The 25424-nt window shown below is 42.6% G+C and overlaps 2 protein-coding genes across 12 annotated transcripts in view; one reads left to right on the top strand and one right to left on the bottom strand.

Annotated features, from left to right (window-relative positions):
- Positions 1-10147, bottom strand: part of SGCE (sarcoglycan epsilon) — a 69508-nt gene extending 59361 nt beyond the window's left edge. For 6 of the 11 annotated variants that reach the window (XM_032402120.1, XM_032402122.1, XM_032402121.1 and 3 more), the window contains exon 1: positions 9874-10061. In XM_032402120.1, coding sequence (XP_032258011.1) covers positions 9874-9982 — 109 coding nt within the window. In that variant the 5' untranslated portion in view covers positions 9983-10061. Of the gene's footprint in view, positions 1-9873 lie in introns of all 11 variants that reach the window. The other 5 variants (XM_032402125.1, XM_032402126.1, XM_032402128.1 and 2 more) reach the window with 2 other exon arrangements.
- On the top strand, positions 7862-23717 carry PEG10 (paternally expressed 10). Its single transcript, XM_032402119.1, is given in 4 exon segments — positions 7862-9493; positions 10230-10482; positions 17226-18430; positions 18433-23717. Coding segments are annotated over 4 exon segments (2667 nt in total). The 5' UTR covers positions 7862-9456; the 3' UTR covers positions 19605-23717.
- The last annotated feature ends 1707 nt before the right edge of the window (positions 23718-25424 follow it).

Here is a 25424-nt window from a genome sequence, read left to right as displayed (position 1 = left end):
TCTTAAAAAGTAGATGTTTAAATGAAAAAAAGTTGTTGTGAGTACAGTTGGCAAGAGAGACTTTAGCACTCTCTTTTTTGTTTTCACAGTCATTAAGATACATGAGAAATGATAATATTTCTATAGCTGAGTGGAGTAAATGCTGGAGGCTGCTAATGAGCAGAGGCAACAGCCCAGGGGCTCCAAATATCCCCCAGTCCACACGGCCTCCCGGAGGACTAAGAGGATGGCACTGGCCAGGCATGCTGGGTGAGAGCTGCAGCTTAATCCTTTTGAGGAAAGCCAGACGCAATAAGAAGCGAGTCATATTGATATGTGCTATCTCTGACTCTCATAAACTCTTAGGAATTTTTCCTGAGGAAATAGTGCAACAGAAGCAAAAATTGCATGGACACAAGATTCAGCTTTGCATCATACATACCAAAATGGGGGGGGGGGGGATTTCAATGTCCAATAAAAGAAAAAGTGTTGATTTGATAGAATAGCTAAAGGAGAAGGGACGGTTATCCTCTTCTCTTGGTAGTTTTCCTCCTTTGCTCAAATAGCCTGACCAAAACATATACTGTGTTTCCATAGCCCGGAAACGGTACTATCTACGTTCCATCTCAGAAATGTTAGATGAATAAGGAGCACCAGTGGGACCCTTAACAAAAGAGATGCCTGATATATGCAGTAGGTATATGCACCATTATAATTTAATGTCCTGATCTGCAAAATGTTGCACTATTTTGAAATTAATAAAATTAGCAAAAGGCAGAATATAAAATAGTACATAGACTATGTGAAATCTAGTGTAATAGTGCAATCTAGTGGAAAAGGATTAAAAGGCAGAGTGTAAGAGCTACTACTGGGTTAGGGAAGTCAAACTGTCGGAAAAATTCCATTCAAAATAAAAGAAAAAATACAATAATCCTTGCAAGGTTTTTCCAATTACGAAACCTCTGAAAGAGAAATACTCTCATATTGGTTTTTCACTTGGAACTGTCATTCCTTTTCTTTATCATAGAAGCCCTATATCCTCATTGCAACGTATTCAAATAGTATAAGCAGGAGGGTATAAAACATAAACACCCCCTCTCATCTATCTGTGGCGCCCCCTCCAATGCCTAGGGGAGCCACTTTGCATCTTTCCACGTGTATGCAGATGCAGACATATGTTTGTGCACACACACACACACACACACACACACACCGTGCTCTTTTTTACATAACATGACCACACTTTTTTCCCTTAGCGCATATGTTGGACGTGTTTACATGAGATCACATTTGAAGGTTGCATTGCTCGAACATAATTTCCTTGTCGGCACCTCAAACTCAGCCTGTCCCAACGAGGACTCCTGATCTTTCCCTTAAAGTCTGGGACCCTTCGGCATTCCTCCTGCCCTGAATGACACTCCCATTCATCCTCCTGAATATGACAGAAATCTAGAAATCATCCTTGACATCTCTTCCTGCCGATCTCCATGGCGAATTCGGTCCACGACCCACTGCTGTTGCTATTTACTCCTCCAAAAGTCCCTCCTCGCTTCATCTCCCCAGCACTGTCCCGGCCCAGGAGGGCTTCATCTCCATCGGGGATTACAAAAGTAGCCTTGGATCTAGTGTGCTGCAAGCAGTTCTGACCCCTCCAACCTCTTCTTCACAAAGCGGCCAAAATGCTCTTTTTGAAATGCAAATCTGATCTTGTCCGCTTAAAACCCCTCCAAAGACTTCCCATAGGTTTTTGGATACAGATTACACTCTTTAAGGTGGTCTAACAGGTCCGGCAAAATTCGCTCCCTGACCTCCTACTTCTCCTCCTCTCACATTGGGTTCCCTCTTCTCTCTCGGATCCAACTTCACTGGACTTCTTCCAGCACCTTCTGTTTGCCAAGTCAACCTGCCCCAGGGCCTCTACAGAGCTCTTCCTTTTACCTCAAATACACCTTTCCTCTTCACCTCACTAGCATTTACTCATCCTTCAGATCTGAGTACGTCCTCAGAGAAGCCTTCCTTAATCCCCCTGCCTGGCCAAATCCTCTCCTTAGAAATCCTAGTAGTGTTGGTAGCACTTACCATAGCTCTAAGGGCACATTTATGTGTGCGATTATTTGATTAATCTTTGTCAACCCCAGTAGCATAAAAGTTCCGTAATGGCTGGGACCATATGTTTCCCAGCATCTAACACGGAGTCTCAAAACCGGTTGACACCCAGGAAATAAATAAATAAAAGAATAATTAATAAAGATGACCACTACGCTTTCTAAGTTTTCATTACTGCTATCAATACTCCACGAAACATCCTTATACTTTTACTTCTGAGCACTTTCACAAGTCTATCTGTAAGCTAAACTCCTAGAAGTGAAACGGCTAGACAAAAAAAAAAAAAAAAAAAAAAAAAGATAAATTTCAAATTTTGATAAGCACATGTAGCGACCTGTTCTGTTTGCACTTCTGCAGTACTAGTTTTTGATGAAAATCAACTCTAGAGCTATAGAAAATGGAAAATGGTAAAGGTGCTACACTGATGAACTATTTCATAGGAGAGAAAAAACTAGCGTCATTTTACTGCATAACAAGAAACACCAATTTGCTAAGGAGGAAAAGAAAAAAGACCTCTGGGGCTAATTTTTTCTTTTCTTCTGCATTCCAAGGTAAAAGAATAACTTTACATCTATGCCTATCGCTGAAGAAAAAGGAAACTAAAATATTTCACTTTAACTACTATAGGAAAATTAACTGTGATCTCTTCTTTCAAATTCGCAATAAACCCCAAATCTCCATAATAATCAAAGTGGTGACCAGATGAATGAGTGAAACATTAAAGAATGGGAAAGAATTTACACCAGAGCTGCCTAACTCCTAAGCATTTTTTGAAATGAGCAGCTTCATTTGTCAGAAAAGAAAAAGTCTGCCTTCCATGTCACAACAGATGCCGTGGCAATTCCCGTGGTACAGAATGCCGAAGATCTATTCTAAAAATCTGATTAGTCCAAGGCAATTAAGTAGAAAGTGAGACGTGCTAAAGATGAGTGCTTTGTAAGTAATAAAACCCATTTAAACCACTATTGCACCAATATTGCGTAAAAATTCTTAGATGAAGGAAGATCCAAAAAATAAAAATTCTACCAAAGTGACTCTAGAAGACAACAGCCCTTTAGCTTTACCCACGTTAATTTTTTTTTCCAAGAACATAACATTAGTCATCATGCCAGCCACTTGTTTTGAGACCACCTATTTTTAAAACTTCTTTAAGTTTTAAAATTTAACACGAGGATTATTTACTATTTCCCAAGAGCGGGAGCAAGCATTGCATTCAAGGAATCACAACTAGCTGCCTGTGGATCAGGTGAACGAGCGTTGACAAGCCAGAAGCTCATCTTTGAGCATTTCTCTCTCGGAAATATGAGCTCAGTGCAGGAACGCTTCTGGCATCTTCAACAACTGGGAAGCGAGCCATTACAAGTTGCCCTGTGCATTATTACAATCCCACAAAAGTGCATGGCACTTTTGTAAAAGAGAGAGAAAATAAGGAAAAACTTGTTCAACATGAAAAATATACTTCACACAGTCAGAGTTAGAGTGACCATATGTTCCTGACCTAACAATTTGAGTGAGAACACCGTGGGTAGGTTGGGAGGGGTGGGGGGGAGGAAGAGGCAGGATTAAAAGAAGTAGGAAAAGGTGGGTTAAAAAAGATGTCTGAAGAATATGTCCTTCTTTCTTTCCATCTCTCATCCGAGTCCCCCTTAGTTTTCAAGGCTCCGGGGCATAAAATGAGTTTCCGTGCAGTCAGATGTGCTACGGGTTATCGCTCCTAGAAGTGGGGTCCTCCGTTGCATACTCTATAGATGAATTTTGAGCAATCCAGTTTCCAAAGTTAGACATGGTAATCAAAATAAGCAATCAATAGGTGGATGGAGGAGAAAGAAAATCTGCCACAAGACATCTTGGAGACACTAAGAATGTGCCCCTGAGACAGTCAGAATCCAGGCTAACCTGAAATGGAGAGAAGTTGCAAGAGCACAGGGTCGGAAGCTACTCTTGACTGAAAGGTTTTATCTTCAATTGAAAAGCTAAAAATTATAACTAAGTGCTGCAAGGACATATAAGAGTGGTGAAACCTGCAGAAAGGAGAACTGTCCCCCACGTCCCCCAGGGTAAGAGGATCCAGCAGCCAAGGGCTTAGCTGTCCTGCACCAGCGGCCAGCAGCGGCTGCCCCCCCCTTAACCCTGGCTGCCCCAGCATCAGCGGCCACTCTGCCCGGGAAGCTTGCTCCCAGCCAGCAAGAAACACCAGGAAGGGAAGAACTAGAGGAAACAAGTTAAGGCCAGGACACTTTGCGGGGGTGGGGGGGGGGGAGCCAAAACAAAGCCAAAAGCCCTTTAATTCTCTTCTCCAATATTCATGTTTGAAACAGAATGAGAGGGTAGGAAGGAATGTGTTAAATTGCCCTGTTGCAGCTACTTTCAAGTTGTAAGAGATCAACTTGCAACACACAGGGCTCTTCTTTTTAGACAGTTTATCAGAAAAAAATAAAATGTTTCCATCACAAGCTTCTTTGCTGTCCTATGCGAAAATGTTATCGCGGCCTTCAGATTACACATTAATTGCAATAAAGGTGAATATTTCTGATATTTTAAAAGAACAGACCAAGCAAAGGTGTTAAGTTGATTCCCTTGCTGAGCTGCACTAACTGTTAGAAAGGTCTGGAGTTGAAATCCGTCTCTACCTTTCACCCACTGGTGCTAGTTCTGCTTTCCGAAACAAACAGAAGAGAGTTTATGTCTACTTTTAGTCTTCAAGCTAAACATTTCCAGACCTTTGAGGATACCTCCTATGACAGGATTGCCAGACCCCTCACCATCCCCACGGACTGTTCTGGAAGTTGTCTAATTTGTCAACGTCTCTCTTTAAATGTGACAGCCAGAAATGGACACAATACTACAGATGTGGTTAATTAGAGAGGGGTACTATTAATTTTTGTGACATATGGACACTATACTATTATCAGAATCTGAATTTGATTTTTTTTTCTTTTTTGCAGACACATCAAGCCGCTGGTTCATATTAACCTTCTTTTTCCTCAAAAATTGCCACCACATCAAGTCACCTCCTTCCTTATAACACCAATGAATTATGATGCATTTACTGCTATAAAATATCTTTTTGCATAGCACTGCAGCCTATTTAAGCCATATTAACTTTAAATTCTGTTATCTACTTAAAACAGTTACCCCTTTGCAAGTCATCCCTGGATTTTAAAGCAAGCATCTTAGATCTTCATCAAAGTCATTCATAAAATTCATTGAAAAAGAGAAGACCTGGGCAAAGGCTTGGATCTTTCCCCAGGGACCACTCTTGGACCCCAACCCAGTAACCCACACACCTGGCGGGTGCTAGTTTAGCCCGCCTCACGCTTACAAAGCAATCTGGCTACTCTACACACCATCTCACATAAGAGCATCTAACGCCTTAACAAATGCTTTGCTGAAAGCAAGATTCACTTATGTTTCAAAACAAAGTGTACAAAACTACACATATTAAAATCATAGTCTTTGAAAAATACATATGCACACAGAACAAAGACTAGAAGGAAAGGAGCATCAATGGAAATGTCTGTTCTAGCGTCAGACTGTGGAGATTGTTTTTTATTCAATACTGTCTTTACTCTAGTTACATTGTTTAAAAATTGAAGACACTAGGAATTCTGCTTAGAGAGAATGTTGTTTGGAGGCAGTTCATATAAAACAGCTTTAAGAGCATTGAGACTCTATCTGATGCTACCAACTTGAAAACCCCAATCAAAAAATGTTCATTTAAAAAGACTTGTTGATCCTTAGGAACACCAGCTTCTTTTTTTTTGAATTTTGCATTCCTGTTTTTGGCTAACATTTCTGGAAATCAGGAAGACAGTAGACCGGAGAACAGTATTCTAAAGTTTAGAAAAAGCTTGAATGTTTTGTGTGTGTGTGTGTATGTGTCTCTGTGTGTGTGTGTGTGTGTGTGTGTGTGTGAGAGAGAGAGAGAGAGAGAGAGAGAGAGAGAGAGTCTGTTCCTGACTGTCTGTCTGTCATGTCTGTCTCTCTATCTATGCTGGCGAAGTTCAAAAGGATGAAAAGGAAAAAAAAAAAAGCCACCATGTTAATAGTTCTGTGAAGCTTTGGACTAAAACACAGCTCCATCCCAAGAATTTCTAGCGGACACATAAATTCATATCATCTATTCACCTGGAATCCTTCTTTTACACTAATAGCAGGAAATAAGATCAGCAATAGGATTTGCACTTTGCTGTTTAGAGCCGAGGCAAGGGTAAGGTTTAAGAAAAGGAGTCAGAAAGTAAATGTGTGCTACAGTTAGTAAAAAAGAAAAAGAAACAAAGTGGCTGGTTATTTGGGAGAAAATAAGATCTATAAATCCTGCCCTTACTGGAATCCTCAAACAATCTGAAAATTTGATGGAGAATTTTTTAACAAGTCAGGGTTTCTTCACTGCTTCAGCATTTTGTTTAGAGCATGGTTTTCATCAGTGGTAAACCAGTGTTAGAATCTGAAATACATGTTGTCTTTATCTCTTTGAGGTGGTCTCTCACTAGTTTTCTCTGGTGCTGTCCCTTGCTATTTTTAATGTTTGAGAGAGAGACAAGTGAAAATTCCAATTTGCTTAGAAATACGAGTTGTCCTTTGTCCTAGAAGCTAAGCTAAATATATCAGGTAAACCAACAGCTTTTAGATTGATGGCAACTCTTATAATAAAGAGATGAGATGACCAAATATTAAGTCTAATATGATGACCAAATACTAAGTCCAGCTAATATTGACAACTGAAAATTTTACTTTGCTTAGAAATAAATTTTCCCTAGCATACTAAAAGTTAAGCCAAATGCATGTGGTAGGTAAATCAGCAGGTTCTTAGGTCCATAGCAAATTTTCATTTAAAAGAGATAAAATGTTTTAAAATTCCATTTTGTTTTGAAATACAATTTTCCTTCCACCCTACATATTAGGCTGAATACCTGAGGTAAGTCAAGAGTTTCACAGATACATGGCAAATTGTCATAAAATAGGTAAATGTCCAAGTAGAAAGTCTAGTTACTACTTGACAAGGGAAAATTCTACTTTGTTTTGAAATACAATTTTCCCACTACATAAGAAGTTAAATACAGGTAGTAAATCAACAGCTTCATAGATCCATAGCAAATGCTCATAAAAATGGATTAAACTGTCCAAATACAATGCCCAGTTATTATTTGATAAAAACAAATATGCTCATTAACACCTTTTTTTGCTTTACATGCAATCTTGTGCAAAATGGGTAAGAAACAGTCAACACTGGGAAATATCTGAGAAAATCCAAAATTCACTTAGGATACTAACTGTCAAAAAAGTGTTTAAAATTCTTGTCTATTAATGGGGGGTTGTTAATGTTTTGTTAGATAACACAACTGTTATCTAAAGTATTTTTCTATCAAAGTTGTATTTTTGTGTTTGTTTTTAATAGTTTTGTTGTTTCAGATTTTAAAAGTTTTATAATTACTTACCTGTCGATATTGTTTTTTTCTTAGAAAATTATATTTCTAAGCAAAGTAAAAATTATTGTATATGTTGAGAAATAAAAGCACAAGGAAATACACCAAAATGATAACTATGTGTATGTTATAATAGTGAAGTCAGGGGAAATTCTCAGTTCTCTAGTTTTAAATACATATGTACTAATGTTGTTCATCTAAAATTTTAATTAGAAAAAGTAATTAATATTTCCTTTAAAAAAAAAACCTCTGCAAATTTACTGTTATTTAACTATTAGGTCTCCTTGGAAAGAAAATAAATTTGAAGAATTAATTTGAACCCCTTTTTTATTTTTAAAAATCATAATATGCAGCTCTATGAAAAATATATATTATTTTGGTACATAAGCACGTATAAAGAAAGTGTGAAAAAGTAAACTCCATAATGTTTACGGGGTTTAGCTCAGATGAAGAAGTTACAGGTGATCCTGATTTTCTTGATTTTTTCCCCAGTTTTCTGGAGTTTTTTCTCCTGAATTTTGTACAGTGAGTAGGAATTCAGTATGATAAAAATAATACTAAAGCTGTTTTTATATTAAAAAAATTCTGGTTAACATTTTGAAATAAAAGATTAAATTGGTTCAAAGTGGTTCAAACTTTAAGTGTCTTGGGATCGATTTTTAAACTTTCCTTTTTCCTACCATCTATACTGATTTTTAATCTCACTTTTTGGAAAAAGAATATCTATCAGTTAACAATTAGGTGAAGTAACTTTTCTAGATTGAAAAAAAGTCTAAGGGGTTGATAGTTTGGCGGTCATGAGAATGGTACTCTGGCAAACATAAGAATCCTAAAATTATTTTATCTTGCAGGAAAGGCTGAACATCGTAAGATTAAAAGGCACTTCTAAAAAGTATAATTGTGCTCACCCAACTTCCTAGAAAAATATCTTTAATTGGTGGAAATCTTCACTTCATTCATTCATATATTGGATGGTCAACATTTCATTTTTGATAAAAAGTAAAATCTCAGTAAATGTGCTCCAGTTTTGTTTATTCCTAGAAAAGCTAGCTTTAAGTGCAATCCCTGACACGCTGTCATCTACAATGGGCCAAATTCTTATTTATCCCATATGTATAAATAATCTGTAGCAATGTTACTAAAATATGCTCAATTTTAGCCTTCAAATACAAATGTGTCTCATCCGTATTTCAGGAACCTCACTCAGCTGTAGACAATTTAACTTAAACTTCTTTTTCTAAGATTATCAACAAATTGTCCGTTTTCTCAGAGCCTAACACTTTGAGGCACTTAAATGGAAATCCTCGTTATGGCTTTTTTTTTTTTTTAAGCATCCTTCTTCATCAGTATTTTAAAGGCTTGTAACCCACTGCAATGTTATCTAAGGTAAAATATGTATGTTTATATGCATAAATACACACAAACATTTGTGGCCGAATCTCAGCAACACGCTTGAAAGGATTAAACATGCGGTTACCGTGACTAAATGTATTCATTTTCTCTACAAGATTTAGAAAAATGTAACGTTGCAGGGAGAGCTAGGTCTCTGTGTAAACCTTGTAATCACCACCAAAAGGCCATAGCTGGGAGCCTCCGAAGCCTCCAAGCACACTGGAGGCATCCACAGCTGTTTTTAATTGTTTTAGCTTTTCAAAATAGTGCACTTGGTGGGGCAAACGGTGTTGTTTGCAGCGTCTCTGGCCCCCAGCCGGAGTTAACCCTGACCCGAACGCCCTGTTTAGCTCCCAGCATTTCATGATTCCACTTCCCCGCTCCATAAAACCTAAGAAAAACGAGATCTCCGCCGCCGAGAAATGCTCTTAGGAAGAGGGGGAGTTAGGTGTTTCAAATTGCACATTTTTGTGATCTCTCCCGTTCGGATTCAAGGAAAGGAAAGAAAGGACGTGTTTGTGTGGAAAGGGACGCAGCTTGACACCCATTTCCTATGGCTTGTCTCCGGGCCGCAGCGCCCCATTCGTGTGGTAACGACCCCCAGAAAAATGGGCAACCCCCAAGTCTTTGCTGCAGGGATGGGGAGAGGTCCACCACCAGGGCTGGGAATCGGGGGGGGGGGGGGGGGGAAGAATGGAAATTGGAGATGGAATTTCTGCGCGTTCTGGGCAGGGGGGGGCCCGCGGGGGCGCGGAGAAAAAGAAAAGGCCAGGGGTCAAGCCTGGGAAGGGACTCACAGGGCCCGGGAATTGGGGTATGGGGTGTCCTGGAGGAGGGGTATAGTGGGGACAGGGGCAGCAAGCGGGGCTGCCACCCAGAAAATGCACCCAGATACCCAAAACCCGGGCGGGAGATGGGGAGGCGGCGGCCTGTTGGCCCCAGGACCTCCCGTCGCGCGCGGGCCACTAACCTGTCAGCAAGAAGGTGCCAGTGGTCACGGGGCTCATCCTGCGTGTCCCCCGACCCTGTCCCGTCCAAGCACAAGGGTCTCCCAGCTCCCACCACCGGGGCAATTGCATTCTTGGCCTGGCTAGGCCGGCCGTCCTCGATTCTCCCCTCCCCTCCCTTTCTTCTTTCCTCCCAGCTTGGCCAGTTCAGCATCAGCATCCTGCACCCCCTCCTTAATCCTGTACTCCCTCTAGCGGCGGGCCAGTGTAGCGTGGCCATCGCCCCCACCCCATCCCCCATCCCCCTCCGCCCCCGCTCCCCTCCGCCCCCCTAACTCGCGGAGCACGCTGGGATTTGGCGCCCCCCTCCTCTGTTCAGCCTATATAAGGCTCCCAGTCGGCGCTCCCGGTACACGCGCCTCAACTTCGGTTGGTGTGTGTCGAAGAAACCTGACTACGACCTGGGGAGAAGAGCGAAGAGGGTCCACCGAGCCTCGTGAAAGGTCCGCTGAGCGGGCTCGCGTCCGGAGCCACTCCGGGCTGCGGAGCACCCAGCGGAACCCACGCCTGGCACAGGTGTGGGACCCCGTCCTCCTGTCTTCGCAGAGGAGTCCTCGCGTGGTGAGTATGCGGTGAGGATGTTTCTTTTATTAAGATCACATTCATTCTCTGTCCTTTTCGGGAGCTGCGGGAGATGGAGTAGTGCCCCTGAATGTCTCCACGCAAATCTTGTCACGCCTTCACTGGCAGTACCCCAAAACAGAGTGGAGAAACCAAGCCTCAGGGCTTTGATTTCCAGGACTCAAGTCCAGATAAGTGCTGTAGACAGACATGAGCTGCAGACAGACATGAGCTGCAGACAGACATGAGCTACAGACCGATTTGCAATTTGCTCTTCAAAAGCGCTATATAGTGATAGGCGCTACAAACTAATTGGCGCTTCAATGTGCTATGAACTGATAAGCGCTTCAAATACGCTATAGACTGGCGCTTCCAATGCGCTACAGGCTGATGGGTGCTTCAATGCGCTACAAACTGATAAGCGCGTCAAATGCGCTATAGATAGATGGGCGCTTCGATTGCGCTATAAACTGATGGGCGCTTCAATGCGCTACAAACCATTATGAATTGCAGCAGTATATGAGCTGCAGACTGATGACTGATTTGCGCTTTAAATGCGCTACAAAATCTGAGCTGCAGATTAGCGCTACAAAAATGATACCATTCGCACTACAACAGCGCTTCATTGTGCTACAAGGCACAGGAACTGCAGAGGTACATGAACTGCAGAGAATTTACACCTAAAATGCGCTAAAAGTAATAACAGCTGCAGAGGTATACAAGCTGCACTGTTTTACGCCACAAAGAAACCAGCTGTAAAGGGACAAGAGCTGCAGAGTAAGATTACTCTGTCTTTTTAGTGGGGGACCCCACCCTTTGTCTCTAACACACCTTTTGGAATGGCTCCCACTATGTTTTTCTGCAGGACGGTTGTCTGCATGATGGTGCTGTTAGACAAAATGGAGCCCCGGGCAAAAATTAGTGTTTAACATTCTGCCCACACCATTCCTGCTATAGCAGTGGAGTGGAGGGGCGCTGACTTGAGTGTATAAGGGAATCTCTTGGTGGTGGCAGAGCGGGCTGCCTTGTCTAGTTGCGCTTGATTGAAGTGGCGGTGTAGTTGTAAAGGTGGCGCGAATTGGCGTCCAGCAACAGTTTGTGGAAACTGTTGGTTTGCTTAGTATGGGGGGGTGTTGGATCTGGGGGTGATTGCTCTGTTGCATGAAATGAATCTGGCTGTGGAGGCTGGTGGGAGGGGTTTTGGGAGGGGGGATCCTGGGAGAGGCAAACAGCCAGTCTCAGACCTGCCCCGCCCATTCTAGCGCGCCTTCTCTGCAGTATCTGCTCAGAGCGTGCTGAGCGCCTCCCAACGCCTACTCAGAGCGCGCCTCCTCTGCAGCGCGCCTTCCTAGAGCGCGCCTTCTAGACCCTTTCTCCCCAGCCCCGCCTCTCCCTGAGCCCCCTCCTCTGTGGTGGCTCCCCCCCAGACCCTGCCTTTCCCTGAGCCCGCCTCCTCTGAGGCCTCTCCCTCAGACCCCGCCTTTCCCTGAGCACACCTCCTCTGAGGCCGCTCCCTCAGACCGCGCCTTTCCCTGAGCCCGCCTCCTCTGAGGCCGCTCCCTCAGACCCCGCCTTTCCCTGAGCCCGTCTCCTCTGAGGCCGCTCCTCAGACCCTCCCTCTCCAAGCCCGCCTCCTCTGAGGCTGCTCCCCCCAGACTCTGCCTCTCCCTGAGCACTCCTCCTCTGAGGTGGCTCCCCCCAGACCCCCCCTGCCCCCTGAGCCTGCCTCCTCTGAGGCGACACCCCCAGAAAGCGCCCCTCCCTAGGCCTGCCTCCTCTGAGGTGGCTTGCCCAGACACCTCGTCTCCAAAGCTTGTCCCCTTTCTGAGCCTGCCTCTTCCGAAGTGGCCTATGGCCCCGCCTCCCGGTGTCCGCCTGCGCCTGCGCAGTGTGAGCCCCCCAGCCCCGCCTTACAGGCCCACCTCCTCTGCGCCTGCGTGCCTTCACTGTTTTCACTGCCTGAACCTGGCTGCCCAGCCCCTCCCTCCTGCGGTTTCTTGGCGGCGCCGATTTTGCTTTTTATCCACTAGTGTCTAATAAATATAAGAATAATAAATAAGAACAGTTAGCAACGATAGTCATTATACCTGGGATTTATAAGCACTTTTTGCAAGTGCTTTGCATATATTAAATAACACAATTCCACAATTTAAACTTGATAGTGGGTTATGAAAAGTGCTTCTGAGCAGACATGGCTGGTGCCCCTAAGGGCAATCCAGCTAAATGTTTTCACTACAAATGAAAAATAAATTGTTTTAAATACTTTCACATTTAAGGTTTTTTTGAGACACTAATGGACACTTGTGGTGGCTTACTGGAATCAGATTCTTTGGTGGACACAAAATAAGGAATACCTTGAACTGTGTTTCATAGGAGTTTTAAGTGCCTTATTGGTACTGTTGGCCTGGCCTTGGGGCAAGGATGAGGTAATCTGTGTGCCTATGAAGATGGGTTTTTTTCCTTGGAACTCGAAGGGATTAGCCCTGGCTAACTTGCCTACATATTTATTAATTGTGCCTGGCACATGGTAAGCATTCATTAAATATGTGTTAAATGACCAGAGTAAATTGGCTTTTTCAGTGCCACCTTTGGTGTCTGCAGGTGTTTCCTGGTTTTTTTCCTATGGTGCTTTGCTGTCCTGGATTGTCCAAGGCATTGCTTGCCTTATCTCTCACACTTAACAGGATTCCCCCCCCCCAAAAAAGTATGCATTTTTAAACTCTAATAATGTAAGCTGTAATTATAATACAAAACTATACTTATATAAGATATTTAAAATAATTAGCTTTTTAAAAATGAAAAGCAAAAGCTAATTATTTGGGGTGAATGGAATACTTAATGGTGATACATAATTGTCATATTTAAATTTTGTATAATGTCGGGCACCTGGGTGGCTCAGTTGGTTAAGCAACTGCTTTTGGCTCAGGTCATGATCCTGGAGTCCCTGGATCGAGTCCCGCATCGGGCTCCCTGCTCGGCAGGGAGTCTGCTTCTCCCTCTGACCCTAACCCCTCTCATGCGCTCTCTCTCATTCTCTCTCAAATAAATAAATAAAATCTTTAAAAAAAAAAATAAATAAATTTTGTATAATGTAACATCAAGTGGTTACATTACAAAATATAGATTGGAGGGTTTTAACTGGCATTATAAAATATATATATAAAACAAATTGATGCCTTATCTCCAGTCAGAGTACCATGTTTATGTTTCTAACTAAACATAACTTTTAAAACCTGGTATCCTATATTATAAGCCATAAGCCAGGACTTTGACTCCCAAATATCTGTCACTCCCCACAACAAGTATACAATTTACATATTTTTACGTATTTATACTTAAAGTAATTACAGCTTTCAGTCAGTCCCCAGGCCCACCTTGCCCCCCTAACCCCCACCCCCTTTGGAAATTTGTTATCTGCATTCTTTTAAAGTTCAAAACAATGGTAAAAATGTGTGTATTAATATAATTTGCATTTCTCAAATAGTACACATGGTACTAAAAAAATTGGGACATTTGAAAATGTAAAGCAATTAAGAGTTGCTTAATGAAGTGTCATTTTTTAATGAGATATTTAATGTGCAATGGTTTTTGGCTACTGTTACTCTTTGGTGTGTTTGGGGAAAAGAAGTTTTTAGACGTCATCATGAAGAGTCAAAGATTAATCAAATGTATTTAATTCCTATATAGACTAACACTGAATTCTTTTTCATATGTAAAGGTGACATCAGTCCCATGTGGCTTGGCTCTATGCTGCGTGTCCTTTCAGGTTTTAGGAATGGGGCCTCTTGACCCCATCTCGGCAATCCAGCCCCTAGTAAGGGGGGGGGGCGGTTTAAGGAGTCATAGTTCTGTAATTCAAATCAAGTCACAGTGCTCCTGTTTCCATGTTAACTGGTGCTGTAGTTGCTATTTAAATATTTTTAAACTTTATTTACACTGAATGTTAACCTGCCTGCCCACCCTCCTATCATTTTTAAAGGTTAACCTACTCTTCTCTGGGCAGTTATCTCCTTTAGGACTTAGAGTCTCACCCCAAAGTTAAAAACCCCAGGGGTGGGTACCTGATGCCTGATCTTGGTAAAGGTCAGGGGTCTCAAACTGGTGAACTTGCAGGTCAGATAAGGTCCTTAATTTGACAAGCACTGGATTAAAAATTTGTTAAAGAATTTAATGTCTTTGGGAGGGGACATGCATCCCCAAATTACATAGTCACAGCCCCCTCCTTATTGTCTTAACTCCAGTTTCTTCTCACTTTTATGTTACCTTCCAAAGCATTTGAATTTTTAACCTTTATTGATCTTCTGATACCCTAAACAATACAATGATTGTTTGCTGATTTCTGAACATGTTGTTATATCTGTCCTATTATTGTGTTTTGCAGATGTTAAAACCATCAGACTTGGGCCTCAATAAAGCTCACCCCAGTGACTGTGATTGACATGTAGGTTGTTAACCTTCCTGACCTGGGTCAGGCAGCGCCAGGCCATGCTCTGAATGCCTTTCCAGAAGTCTTCTCTCTAAGTTTTGAAAGTATTACTGTCTAGATGACAGAAGTGGCACTTGAGTCACCTGACTTGTGCTTATTAGTTGTTTTTTAATGGGACATTAAAGCTTTTAATAAATGAGACATTAAATAAAAATTTTTATTAAATAATTTCATTTTATTTATTTAATAAAAATAAAACTTTTAATAAATAAAAATTGCACTATTTTGTGACCTTATATTTTGAGTGTCACTAATACAATTATCTTTAAGGAGCTGGAAATGAAACAGTGTCACAGGTTATGATGTGTTATTTTCTAAACTTTAAGACTATTTAGAATATTTTATCTTGAATGCCAATTAAAACTATTAAAATGGCACAGGAATTCTGTCCCTTAAAGACTCTGCTTGCTATACAGCCACTCCAAGGACTGCAGAGCATAGAGAAAGTGGCTGGGGCTGGGGGGTGGGGGTGCAGGGGAGGGTCCTAAAGGGCTATGAGGGGTTTTAAGGAAGGAGGAGGAAGGGATGTGTCTCTACAGCCAGAGACAAGGCTCAAGTATACATGCATCATGTTTGAATACCACCGCCTTTTTTTTTCCTTGTACCTTACTGAAATACTAGCTATTTTTCACCTAACTTCTTTGATTAACACATTTATCTTTGTGATTTTTAATTAATATAATTAATTTAGTGTCCATTTTTGCCTTGATGGATCAGAGAAGAACTGGTGGCCAGGACTGCCAAGTTAAAATTTAGTGAACAGGCAATCTGCCTGCTTTATAAATTATGTTTTTAAACTTTTGAGCACGTTCTTGAAGTATTCCAAATATGAGAATTTAATGCTCATTTAAAAAATATTAAAAAGTTAAAATAATTGAGTTACTATAAATGCATTTAACCCTCTTTTTAGGAAGTACATAGGCACTGTTGGCTGATTTATTGTATATGTGATTTATTGTCACCATACCCATAATTAAGAATTTTAATCTCCCACTCCCCCTAACCCCCCATATAGCTACTCACCACCTAGGAAGGAGTACAGCTCTGTCTTGCTCTAAGTTACAAACTTTTGGGTGGGGCTGTGCTGTTAAAAACTTGTTTAAAAACTAGAAGTTGCAAACTGGTGACCTGCAAATCAAGTGAGGCCCTGGATTTGTTTGGTCAACAGTGTATCCAAAAAAAAAAAATTAATTAATCTCTAGGTGGGAAATGCATGCCTCGGTTGCCATAGTTACAGCCCTTTCCTGTTTTCATTTTAGCCTCTTCACACAGAAAGTTACCTTTCTTATTAATAACTTTATTAATATTAGCTAACAGTTGTTGAATATTCACTGCTTTTCCTGCATTATTTAATTAAATCCATATTATAAGTTTGAGGTGTACTATTATTGGGCTTCTTTGAATGTCCCATTTTATAGCCCAGCTCTTCCTAGCCTAGGAGGTATCAATTAATATTTGTTGATTGACTGCATAATAAGGAGGGAAACTGATAGACACATGTTGCTGCTCAGTGCCACTTCTGTCCCTTAGGGAATTCTCTTTGGGAAATCAGATTACGGTTGGATTTAGACAACCCTGTGGGTTTTTGATAATGACTTAGTAACCTCCATGGAGATAGTGCCCCCTTTCCCCAGGGTTGATGAATATAGGCATTGTGATTCTAATCCCCCCACTCTTTTTTTTTTTTTTTTTTGCTTATTGGCTGGAATATTAGCAATTTTTCAGGTAACTTGTCTAATAACAGTCATTTTGGCTCTGCTTGTGTGTTTTTATTTGGTCTCCATCTTTGACTTCAAAGTTTCTTGAGGTGCTCTCTTGATACAAAACTATTTGTTTAGAATGTCTCGGCATTCTTTTATAGTCAGTGAAGGTAAATTTGCTGTTGATATAGTTATGAATTGTTGAATCATAATAAACAGGTGACCTTTGAGGAGAAAAAGGTCATTTGGACATGAAAAAGTAGGGTGCTTTTTGTTATCTATTGTCTTAATTGATTAACTCCTTTCTCCCTTTTGCAAGATTTGTGTTTGCTTATTAATTATTAATGTAAGCAAGTAGAGCAAAGAGATACTTTAAATACTCATGTATTTAAAGTATTTTAGTGGATACTTTAAATACTCATGTATTTAAAGTATTTTAGTGGCTGGCTACTTTAAATACTCATGTATTTAAAGTACTTTAGTGGCTACTTTAAATGCTAAAGTCTTTTTTGTAATGTGCTGCTTTGAATGTGTATGTTAAAATTTATGCTTTTATCTTCATTTACAGAAACAAAAAGCTTTTGAAAACAAAAAGAAGAAAGGGTGGAAGAGGAGGCCAGGATCCGGGCCTCCATCCCCACAGGAGCGAAGCTACACCTGGGAGGTCTCCTCCCACCCCGGCTCTCACCCTGGGGCCCGACTGCCCACCTCCTCCTCCTCCTCCTCCCCCCAACGGCCCCTCCTCCTCCTCTTCCTCTTGCTCCTCCTCCTCTTCCTCTTCTTCATCCTCACGCAGCGCCCAAAGGGGCCAGTACATTCCCAACCTGGCCGAACGAAGGCGGGACGATCTCTCTGAAGAGATCAACAACCTCAGAGAGAAGGTCATGAAGCAGTCCGAGGAGAACAACAACCTGCAGAACCAGGTGCAGAAGCTCACAGAGGAGAACACCTCCCTTCGTGAGCAAGTGGAGCCTGCCCCTCAGGATGAGGAGGATGACATCGAGCTCCGAGGTGCTGCGGCGGCTGCTGCCCCACCCACTCCGTTAGAGGAAGAGTGCCCAGATGACCTTCCCGAGAAGTTTGACGGCAACCCAGACATGCTGGTTCCTTTCATGGCTCAGTGCCAGCTCTTCATGGAAAAGAGCACCAGAGATTTCTCAGTCGATCGCGTCCGCGTCTGCTTCGTGACAAGCATGATGACCGGCCGTGCCGCCCGCTGGGCCTCTGCGAAGCTGGAGCGATCCCACTACCTGATGCACAACTACCCAGCCTTCATGACTGAAATGAAGCACGTCTTTGAAGACCCTCAGAGGCGAGAGGCCGCCAAACGCAAGATCAGACGTCTGCGCCAAGGCATGGGGTCAGTCATCGACTACTCCAACGCTTTCCAGATGATTGCCCAGGACCTGGATTGGAACGAGCCCGCCCTGATTGACCAGTACCACGAGGGCCTCAGCGACCACATTCAGGCAGAGCTGTCGCGCCTCGAAGTGGCCAAGTCGCTGTCGGCGCTGATCGGCCAATGCATCCACATCGAGAGAAGGCTGGCCAGAGCGGCCGCAGCTCGCAAGCCGCGCTCCCCGCCGCGCGCGCTCGTGTTGCCGCACATCACGAGCCACCACCAGGTAGATCCAACCGAGCCTGTGGGTGGCGCGCGCATGCGCCTGACCCAGGAAGAAAAAGAAAGACGCAGAAAGCTGAACCTCTGCCTCTACTGCGGAAATGGAGGTCACTACGCCGACAACTGTCCTGCCAAGGCCTCAAAGGCTTCGCCGGCGGGAAACTCCCCGGCCCCGCTGTAGAGGGACCTTCAGCGACCGGGCCAGAAATAATAAGGTCCCCACAAGATGATGCTTCATCTCCACACTTGCAAGTGATGCTCCAGATTCATCTCCCGGGCAGACACACCCTGTTCGTCCGAGCCATGATCGATTCTGGTGCTTCTGGCAACTTCATCGATCACGAATACGTTGCCCAAAATGGAATTCCTCTGAGGGTCAAGGACTGGCCAATACTGGTAGAAGCAATTGATGGACGCCCCATAGCATCGGGCCCAGTTGTCCACGAAACGCACGACCTGATAGTCGACCTGGGAGATCACCGTGAGGTGCTGTCATTCGATGTGACTCAGTCTCCGTTCTTCCCCGTCGTCCTAGGGGTGCGCTGGCTAAGCACACACGACCCCAACATCACATGGAGCACCCGATCGATCGTCTTTGATTCTGAATATTGCCGATACCACTGCCGGATGTATTCTCCAATACCTCCGTCGCTCCCACCACCAGCACAGCCGTCGTTTTACTACCCGGTGGATGGATACAGAGTTTACCAACCAGTGAGGTATTACTATGTCCAGAATGTGTACACTCCAGTGGATGAAAACGTCTACCCGGATCACCGCCTGGTTGACCCTACCATCGAAATGATACCTGGAGCGCACAGTATTCCCAGCGGACACGTCTACTCACTGTCCGAACCCGAAATGGCAGCCCTGCGAGATTTTGTGGCCAGAAACGTGAAAGACGGGCTGATTACTCCAACAATCGCCCCGAATGGAGCCCAAGTTCTCCAGGTGAAGAGGGGGTGGAAACTGCAAGTTTCCTACGACTGCCGAGCTCCCAACAGTTTCACCATCCAGAATCAGTATCCTCGACTCTCTATTCCAAATTTGGATGACCAGGCTCACCTGGCAACGTACACTGAATACGTACCTCAAATACCTGGATACCAGACGTACCCCACATACGCCACGTACCCGACCTACCCAGTAGGATTCGCCTGGTACCCAGTGGGGCGAGATGGACATGGACGATCGCTCTATGTCCCCGTGATGATCACTTGGAATCCGCACTGGTACCGCCAGCCTCCGGTACCCCAGTATCCGCCACCGCAGCCGCCGCCGCCGCCTCCGCCGCCGCCGCCGCCGCCATCTTACAGCACCATGTAAACACTTGTCGTGTCCTTCAGGATCTCTACCCTCAGATTTACTCCTGTTCAGCTTCTCAGTCAGTGACTGTGTGCTAAATTAGGCTACTGCATCTTCAGGCCAACCTGAGGCACAGCCCTCTGTGAAACGGCTACGGAAAGGTCAGGGCCATCCTGGACTGGCACACAGCCTAAAAAAGCACCAAAAGACCTCCGCCATTTTCTGAGAGCGACAGAATACTTACCAACAAATTCTCTCTCAGTTTCCCACCTTAACTGCCAATTTAACTAAAATTCGTGACAAGTTTACTTCCCAGCGAATCCTGGAAGCCTGGGTTTAACCTGCTAAAACCTCTGTCACCATCTAAATTAATAGGCTGCCAGATTCCACGTTTAACACTTACAGAGAAGCTGATGCAAACACAGGAAATGCTGATTTCTTCATGGAGGGGGAGACACGAAGGAGGAGGACATGACTTTTCTTGCAGTCTCGGTACTCTCTTTACATCACTGGAGGACCGACGCCTTATTAAGGAAGCCAGAATTGTTGGTGCAGTGTAAAACGGCTTCCATGATCTTTTTGCTGCACCCTTAGAAACTTCACCATCTTCAAACTCCACATTCATGGTTCCGTTAATTCTCAAGGAGCAGCAACTGGACCGGTTCTCCCAGGAGCAGGCAAAACCCCTGCAACAGAAACACCTCAGGCCTCAGAAGGAAGTGCTCTCTCAGAAGGGACTCTTGCATGTTGAGTGTGCCTTCACACCCTGGTGCAAATCACATGTACCCAAGAACTCTGGCTTTCTCACAACACCTTACCATCATCACGCCAGTAATGGCTTCCACAAAATGTTAAACCTGGTAACCAGAGACTGTTGGTGGCTCCAGGTGTGTTAGATGTTTATGAGGCGTGACTACCTTGCAGTCCCATACCCAGCTCTTAAGAGACTCTGAGTTAATGTTATCAACGTGTCCTGGTACTTCAGAAGAAATTTCAGGAGTGTTGTTAATTGGCTGGAAGAGGATCACCTAAAGTGTTGGAAGCATCTCTCCATGTGTCTGCCTCCATATGCATCTGGGCATTTCATCATCAGTCCCCTCACTAGACTGTAGCATGAGGATGCTTAGAGAGGGGACATGAATTTAGCACCCAGACCCACACTCCTATGCCTGCGAGGGATATCTTTAAAGAAGAGGAATTGGGGCACTGGACACTGTCTTGAAGATACGGACTTCTTTAGTGAGCTTTAAATCCAGAGGGTGGCCTGATGGGTAACCTCACTTTAAAAGGATCAGAGTTCACACAGTGGAAAGGGGTCCCCTCTAGAGGACGGAGACGAAAAGAAGCTGCCAAGAATGAAAGGCCTCAAAGCAACTCAAATGACTCAAAGCAACAGACAACACAAGTGTTGTCTTCAATCCAGTGACGACATCTAGTCTCCTGGATGCTTTGTGCTAACCTGGGACTGCCTGACTTCTTTAGCCTGGTCTTTTGCTACTACCTTGAACTCTCTGTCTAACCTCTCTCTTTCTGTTTAATTCTTTACTACTGCCATTAACCCTGCTGCAGGATTTGTGTCATCTTTCCTGCCTGGCTGCTGAGACTCCATTTTGCTGCCAAGCACGGAGAAGAAAGAGGCAGGCTTCAAGAGGCTTGTGTTTCAGTACACAACCTCCAATTGCCAAAACAGTTTGAGCAGTAGACAACATGGTATAGATTTCAAATTGTGTATCATGAAGAGGAGTCTAATGGTGAAGTTTCATTTTTCATCCACATCCTCTTTCACCCATTCATTATCACCCACCCTTATTCTTGCATGTTTAAATAGTTAAAAGTTTTAGCCGTAGGTGACTAGTGTCTTTTAACAGTGTTTTAAAGTGGTGACTGCTTTCAGGAGTTATTTCCATTGAATTACGAAGTACTATCCAGTTCTTATTGTTAAACTAATTAAAATTGATTAGTAACGTAGTATAAAATATTTCTTTACTGTGAACTTCTCTTACAACACTGTGAATGAGAGGCTCCTCAGAACTGGAGTATTTCTATAGTAGTTCATCCCATTCATCTTCAATCTGCTAGTTTAACGTCATACAGGACTTCAGTTTTATCAATTGGGCCTTTTAAAAATCACACAAAAAGACCTACAAATTCAAAAAAGATACCTAATTGGCTATTTAATTCCAAATAACTCTCCCCCCTCCCCCTTTTATTTTCTTCAATGGAATCTGAAAGCTTGTCAGTCACTCATGTGTTTTAGAGTAATTACCTTTAAAATGGTGCGTTTGTGCTTCTGAACTATTTTGAAGCATCACTTCTGTTTACCTCAGATCAACCCATCATCCATACATTTGAATTCAAGTTGTTTTGTGTCAAATTTACAGTTGTCACTTGATCTTCAAGCTGCAGAGGGCCTAGAAATAGGTCATTGTCTGCAGCCCCGGCATGAGCACACGGACATTCGCCATCACTGCAAGCAGAAGTCTGGAGATGTTGACCAACGACAGCAGCGGTCAGGGAAAGCATGGTGGTATGGGTCAGCAACGCATGGATGAAGACCCTGACGCACATTTGGCTGTTTAGTAAAGCTTGTGAAAAACTGGTTGCAGTGTGTTCTATGCTTTATTGCTATATATACTATCTATAAATGTAGGTGTTAAAGATAAGTAATTTCAAATTTATTCTGTAGTATCAGAATTTAATAAGTTTCCTTTCACTGAATTTATTTTGTTGCTGTTGATTATGTTTATTGGATACTTTAACTTTTTTTTGGCATTTTTCCCACAAAATGCCTTTATTCATAAGAAAGGAAAGAGCAAAGAAATTAAATCTCTAAGGGAGTTAGAAAGGGAGCAAAATAAAGCATAAAGGACATACAACAAAACATCAGAATTATTAAAGCCAGTAGTCAACCTTTTTTTGAAACAAATTGGCAAATTTGATTAACTTTTGACCCAAATTGTCGGTGTTAATTAAATCAAGGAAGAAGAAGATAGGAGCTCCCATTGTTAGGCAAACCTGGAGAGAACTAGTGAAGGTCATCGTGCTAAGATCTTGAAATGGAGGAAGTTTACATACATTTCTGAAGGGTCAATTTAGTTTGAGCAATGAGGTATTTGCACTCGATGCTGGAAAATGGAGAATTAGTTTGATTCAATCAGGTGAGGTGACATAAGGAACTTGCAGGTGCATAAAATAAAGAGGGGCACATCTATATAGTGCAGTCTGGATTTGTGTTTAAGTTTGCAGGTACCTCTTGGGCTCCTGAATTGATCTGCTTGTCATCCACCACAGACGTCAAATGTCAGATACAGTTCCAAGATTGGCAACAGAGAACACTCTGCTGGAAAGACCTGGGCAGAAATGAAGGACCACCTGCCGAGACGAAGAGCTGGGTGGGAACCAGGCTGCATTTTCATCGAAAGAAGGAACATCCAGTGGGACTGAAAGTTCTTTGTTGTTTCAGATTGTAGAATGTGATTGATGGAATTGGTCTGTGGAAATTGCATTGTTTTTTATTTCTTTATGTTATCAGTTTAAGTAATAGGGGATATACATAATCGTAAGTATTTTAGGGTGGGAGGGACTATTAAGTAATCTTAAGTGGGTGGGGTTAGTTTAAAAGTTAGCATGATATGTATTAGATAACTCTATAAGTGGACATGTGTACTTACTTGTGATCCTTTACCCCATGATTGCTACCCTTAAAGATTTCAAATAAACTCAGAGGGAACTGCAGGGAGATCAACCTATTTAGGGCAAATTAGACATGGATAAAACTCTAGTGGGAAAAAGTTCAAAGGTGATTGGATAAATAATTTAACTTTGCCCTGGGTATTAACTCCAGGGATCCAGATTGTGAGCAAAGCCTTTGGAGAGTTATAAGATGAGTAGATACTCTTTGAGAAGTTCTTGCTGGAATGAAATTGATAATTAAGGATGGTAAATATTCATGGAAGTTACAGAAAAGTGATGAATAAGAACCCTGTCAGTGGCCCTCCTACCTACCCCTGCCTTTTCTCCCTACCCCTACCACCTCCCTACCCTTCCCCATTTTATTGCTGTATTTCTCTCTATTTACTAATATTGTATTGATGTTATAATAAAAATTCAGTTAATAAAGATTTAGTGGTTAAGTGCAAACGGTGTCTTGATCATTTCAGCGTCATCCACCAACATCAAAGGCACAGGGTTGGGGGAGGAAGCGAAGGGGGGGAGCAATGGGGATGGGACAGTGGTGAGAGTAGGGGGAGGAAGGGAGAAGGGAGGGTGGAGCAATAGGGGTGGAGCAGTGGGGAGGGTCTAGGAGTCTAGAGGGAGGGTGGGGGTAAGTTTGGAAGTGGGGGGTGGTATAAACACATCAATCAAACAACCCAGTATCCATTATCCAGAATACTTCAGGAAATCAACTAAATTACTCCTGGCTTCAAAACTTTACATATAAAATAAAAGTAAAGCAACACAATTAATATTCTATTGATACAATATAAAATCTTTAAGATGCAAAACTTTAACATATAAAATAAAGCCACATAATTAATAGTGGTTCTATTGACATAATAAAAAAACTTTGTTTAATATCAATCCTTCATGGAATACTTGATATTTATTAATAGAAAAATTATCAAATCATTAGTAAGGACTGAAAGGAAGACATACTAATGAAGTAAGATGGTGATGTGCCGGAAATGAGCATGTGGATTTTTAAAATACCAATTAACACTAAAAGAGTGATCATGAAAGTTATGTAAAGAAAAGTGACAAATGGGGTCCATGAGACACTCATCCTATCATATTTCAAAACGTAATGACATCAGAGTTGTAATAGGTTGCGTATAGAAAACTTGAAAAAGGGACTTTAATGTGCCAGTTTCAAAGAGTTGCTGGGTTCATATGACATGGTGGTCACATAAACATGATGGTTTATTGGGAAGGGTACTAGGAAGATGGTGACTAAATGGAAAGAGCTGGAGCTAATGATGAAAACACACAATTAAAAACTGTCTCTCCTTGGAATCAGGCTACCCTGGCTAGTTGTCCATTCAGCCCAGAGTACACAGACTTCCACAGGTGTACAGAGTGGTGGGTGGAATTGGGGAAATTGGGAGTGGGGGCACAACAAAATGCCTATCAAATGCCTGCCTGGAGAGTTACTTATAAATTAAACAATATGGCGAAAAGCTATCAATCAAATCACTTTGAAAGAAAATGGAAATATCCTATTCATCCTTGTTTTGCGACACCTAGGCTCCTCCCCATCCTGACCCCCACCTCTCTCCATAAACCACATGATTAAACAAAGTTTAGGGGAAACAAAAATGTGCTGAGCCTCAAGATTGTGTTAAATTAGATTATGCAACTGGATCACAAGTCTAGTCTAGAACATTAAACTTATTTTGTACAGCAATGGCAATATTTGTTAAAATCCATGAACAGTTTTACAAAAGAAGTGTAGAGAGATAACAAGGTCTGTTTTGTACCTATACGAATTACATAAAGAATCCCTCTTGGGACACCTGGGTGGCTCAGTCGTTAAGCGTCTGCCTTCGGCTCAGGTCATGATCCCAGGGTCCTGGGATCAAGCCCCGCATCGGGCTCCCTGCTCAGCGGGGAGTCTGCTTCTCCTCCCTCTCCTGCTCCCCCTGCTTGTGCTCTCTCTCCCACTGTATCTCGCTCTGTCAAATAAATAAATAAAATCTTAAAAAAAAAAAAAGAATCCCTCTTATCCAGCATAGTTGAGGCCAATAATTAACCAAAACAATTGTTTAAAATGAAGACCACACTATTTAACTTAAAACACATAAATATACTTTATTTTCATAAATATACTTTTGTTGGTCAATC

The sequence above is a fragment of the Phoca vitulina genome, unplaced genomic scaffold (genome assembly GCF_004348235.1).
Source record: "Phoca vitulina isolate PV1807 unplaced genomic scaffold, GSC_HSeal_1.0 scaffold4, whole genome shotgun sequence".
Taxonomy (NCBI): Eukaryota; Metazoa; Chordata; class Mammalia; order Carnivora; family Phocidae; genus Phoca; species Phoca vitulina.
This window is presented reverse-complemented; position numbering and strand designations above follow the sequence as displayed.